At 39.4% G+C, this 3,608-nt stretch overlaps 1 protein-coding gene across 1 annotated transcript; it reads right to left on the bottom strand.

Moving 5' to 3' along the window:
* Window positions 1–497: 497 nt before the first annotated feature.
* LOC115685627 (protein FEZ-like) lies at window positions 498–1,868 on the bottom strand. Its single transcript, XM_030610713.1, has 3 exons — window positions 1,368–1,868; window positions 741–749; window positions 498–635 (listed from the first exon to the last, which is right to left on the bottom strand). Exons 1-3 carry the CDS (start codon window positions 1,866–1,868, stop codon window positions 498–500), a joined length of 648 nt encoding a protein of 215 aa, XP_030466573.1.
* Between the last annotated feature and the right edge of the window lie 1,740 nt (window positions 1,869–3,608).

A 3,608-nucleotide genomic window follows, 5' to 3' on the forward strand; every position in this document is an offset into this window, starting at 1 on the left:
TTTGTCATTTATATGTACATTTTACTTTGAATAGCCAAATTTTGAAGATTTCTCTCTAGCAAAATGACTCAAATCTCGACTGGATTTTTCTTTTAAGACATAGATGGTAGGAAGTCTCTACTTGAATATAGTTGCTTCAAAAGATTTTCGTACCATACATCGATTTGTGTTTATCATTCGAGTTAGTTACCTTGTCATGCCCCCACCTAACCAAAAAAAGAAAATTAACAAAAAGGGAAAAAAAACAAAAAATGAACTAATCGCTAATTTCGGCTTTCATAGTACCCAAGCAAACTGAATGTAATACTACTGAAGGAAAAGCATGATGTCTAGTATATGATGGCACAACCTATAATTAGGTTGCTCCATCATATACTAGACATCATGTTTTTCCTTTAGTTTTCTTCAAATATCTATCGAAGGTTTGATACAAGCAAGTACTACGTTTAGTATTTAAATATCCATAGATCGGCTGCTTGAATCTTATTCATGAATGATCAGCCCGTGTTTCCCAGCGGGCTGAAAAAATCATTCAGCCCTATATAGTCTACCCATGGAGCACCTGTTGCCGGCGGGGCAGCAAAATCAGCATCGAAATTCCCAGCACCACCAGAGTCCCCATGATGATGGTTTACCTACGCAAGTAGTCGAAAAGGAAATGCGTTCACTTGTCAAATGATGTCGATGCCATATGAGATCTTATTCTCGGTCCTGGGCTTCATAAAAAGTCGATAGAGTACGGAAGAAGCCTGCACATCAGTAAAAGTCAAAGGTTTAACGTCATAAAGGCAAGGTTTTGATTTTGAAAAACCACTTACGAGTGCATACTTGAATTGTGTTCAATGTTCATACTATCAAGATGGTGGTTTTCCAATAAAATGCAAAGCGTTATAGCTCTTGCAAGTAGTACATGCAGAATTTCAACATGTACTTAGGACAATTCAAGAATCTTCCTATAGAAGTGATCTGATGCATTCTTACTAGAACCATCGAATTTCTGCAAATAAATCATCCAAAGCATGCTTAAAAAGCCTCCTTTAATACACAGATTGTCGTGCAAAATCCTGTCAAACTGGGGAATCATACAAACATAACAGGTACTTAACCATGCAAACTGTTATTCAACAAAAATACGTGCACGCGTGGAGTTAATATCACTCCAATCAAACGTGAAATGTTGCTCAAGAATAAGAACCCCTAACAACTTAAATTTGAAAAAAGAAAAAAGAAAATGCAAAAGCCAAACCACAACGCATAGATGAAAAATCAACTAAAAGTTTTCAACAATCAGGAGGGTAGCATGGTCATACATATCAGACTTGAAGAGAAACTCAAAACAAGCTAAACGCAGCATCATCATGAATCACCTCGGCATGATCAGGCAGGGCAAACTCATGCAGCGTCCAATCAGTCCGAGCAGCATTTTGAACTGTATTCCCCATGTAGAAAACAAAGCAGCTCTTGGTCCCCAGAACCTCACCACCACCACCCAGGACAGCGTGGTCGCCCCTGCCCCTCATCAGCCAGAACCCACTGTTCACGGCCCTCATCCTGCTCTGCCTTTCAGCAGGCCCACGAGCTGCCGTGTAGAAGTACCAGTGCCTTGTCGCCGCCCCAAAGCCATACTCGAAGAAAGGATTCTCCGACAGCTCCGAGGGGCTGTAGCCATACACATCGAGCTCCCTGATCACATTGTGATCGAAACGGTTGGCCAGGTTGGGGTTCGGGCGGTCGTTCTTGTTCACCAGGTAGTAGCGGAAGATCTCTTCATCAGAAGGGAAGAAGCGGAAGCCCGGTGGCAGCACGGGCATCAGTCCCATGTTCTCGTGGTTCTGCTCGTTGTTGGCAGGAATGTTTTGGCCACCCATTGTTGAGAGAGAGACAGACAGACAGACAGAGAAATTTGATGGCTTCAGGCAGTGAGAGAAAGGAGAATGAAGTGAAGAAGAATGAGGGAGTGGAGGCTTTTTATAGGGGAAGAAGAAAGAGGTGTACATTAGAAGCAAACGAGAGAGCAGGGGTATGAGACTGATGGGTTAATTCAAAAAAAAAAAACACCAACTTTAGGTCAAGGGACAATTTTGGCCAGAGCTTTTTTTTGTTTCATAAAAAAGCATCAACTTTAGGTCGAGGGACAATTATGGCCCGAACTTTTTTTTGTCCCATAAAAAAGCATCAACTTTAGGTCGAGGGACAATTCTTGCCCGAACTTTTTTTTGTCTCGTAAAAAAGCACAAATTTTCACTTAAATCCCAAATCTGGCCCTTATTGACTTAAAACAATTGATTTTCCAACTTGACTATTCCACCTTAGCAATAAATCCACGTGACTTGCTGACTGGATTTAAAGCATTATTCATTGTCTTATTCTCTGAACCACAGCTTGAAGAATAACGGTGAAACTATTCGTCTCATTCACTTCACCGTCAAGTCAAAAATATCTCCAGATTGAATCTTTATAGCCAAACTTCGTCGTTTTGTCGTAATCTAAAGCTGTAGACCACCGCCCGTCGACAGACGCCATGGAAGAGATTCGCCAGGCTCACCACCATAACTTTTTTTCTCAAACAAGGGTAACTTCAGACAGAAAGTCAATGAGGGGCCAAATTTGAGATTTAAATGAAAATTTGTGCTTTTTTACGAGACAAAAAAAAGTTCGGGCCAGAATTGTCCCTCGACCTAAAGTTGATGCTTTTTTATGGGACAAAAAAAAGTTCGAGCCAGAATTATCTCTCGACCTAAAGTTGATGCTTTTTTATGGAACAAAAAAAAGTTCGGGCCAGAATTGTCCCTCGACCTAAAGTTGGTGCTTTTTTTTGGAATTAAACCTGACACTGATAGTGTTCTTTCCTTAACGAAAAAGAAAAAGCAAAAAAGGACATTCTTGTCTTGCCCTAAAAAGGCATGCCTTATTTTTTTTTTTTTGGTCAAGAAAAAAAAAGGCATACCTTTTTGCTTGTCCTTTTTTGGCATGGGTTGTTGGATTGGATTGAGCAATTGGTCTTCTTCCGTTCTTTTTCTCTTGTTTTGGCAGGTAGGAGGACAGAAATGGCTGGGGCAAAAGAAGAAAGTACGAATGTGGCAAAAAATCTGGACAAAAAGAGAAATAATCTTTTCCTTTTTTCAATTACTAGATTATATTGCCATTTTCAATCTTATCCCTCGTAAAAAGGCAATTAAATCTGGAGTAATTATGACACACTTTGATGTAGGGAAAGCGCTGCCTTTGTTTCGGGTTCGATTTCTTATACCGTCTAGAGAGAAAAGTTTTACTCAAAATGTTTTATGCATAATATTAATAGCTTAGCTCAGCTTAAATAATATTTTAGCAACTAAATCATATTACTTGTTTTTTGGCATGGGTTGTTGGATAGGATTGAGCAGTTGGTCTTTTTCTGTTCTCTTCTTCTTGTTTTGGCAAGTGGGAGGACAGACGGCTGTGGCAAAAGAAGAAAGAACACAAAAGGAATGTGACAAAAATCTGGACAAAAAGAGAAACAATTTTTTCCTTTTTAGCTACTATATTATATTGCTATTTTCAATCTTATCCTTCGTAAAAAGGCAATTAAATCTAGAGTAATTATGACATACTAAGGCAATGCAGAAAAA

This window comes from Syzygium oleosum, unplaced genomic scaffold (assembly GCF_021117445.2).
Source record: "Syzygium oleosum isolate NSW1041296 unplaced genomic scaffold, Sole_v2.1 Sole_v2.05, whole genome shotgun sequence".
Lineage (NCBI taxonomy): Eukaryota > Viridiplantae > Streptophyta > Magnoliopsida > Myrtales > Myrtaceae > Syzygium > Syzygium oleosum.

What these genes read in the sequence shown, in the direction of transcription:
- LOC115685627 (XM_030610713.1), bottom strand. Translation starts at nt 1,868, where the DNA reads ATGGGTGGCCAAAACATTCCTGCCAACAACGAGCAGAACCACGAGAAC.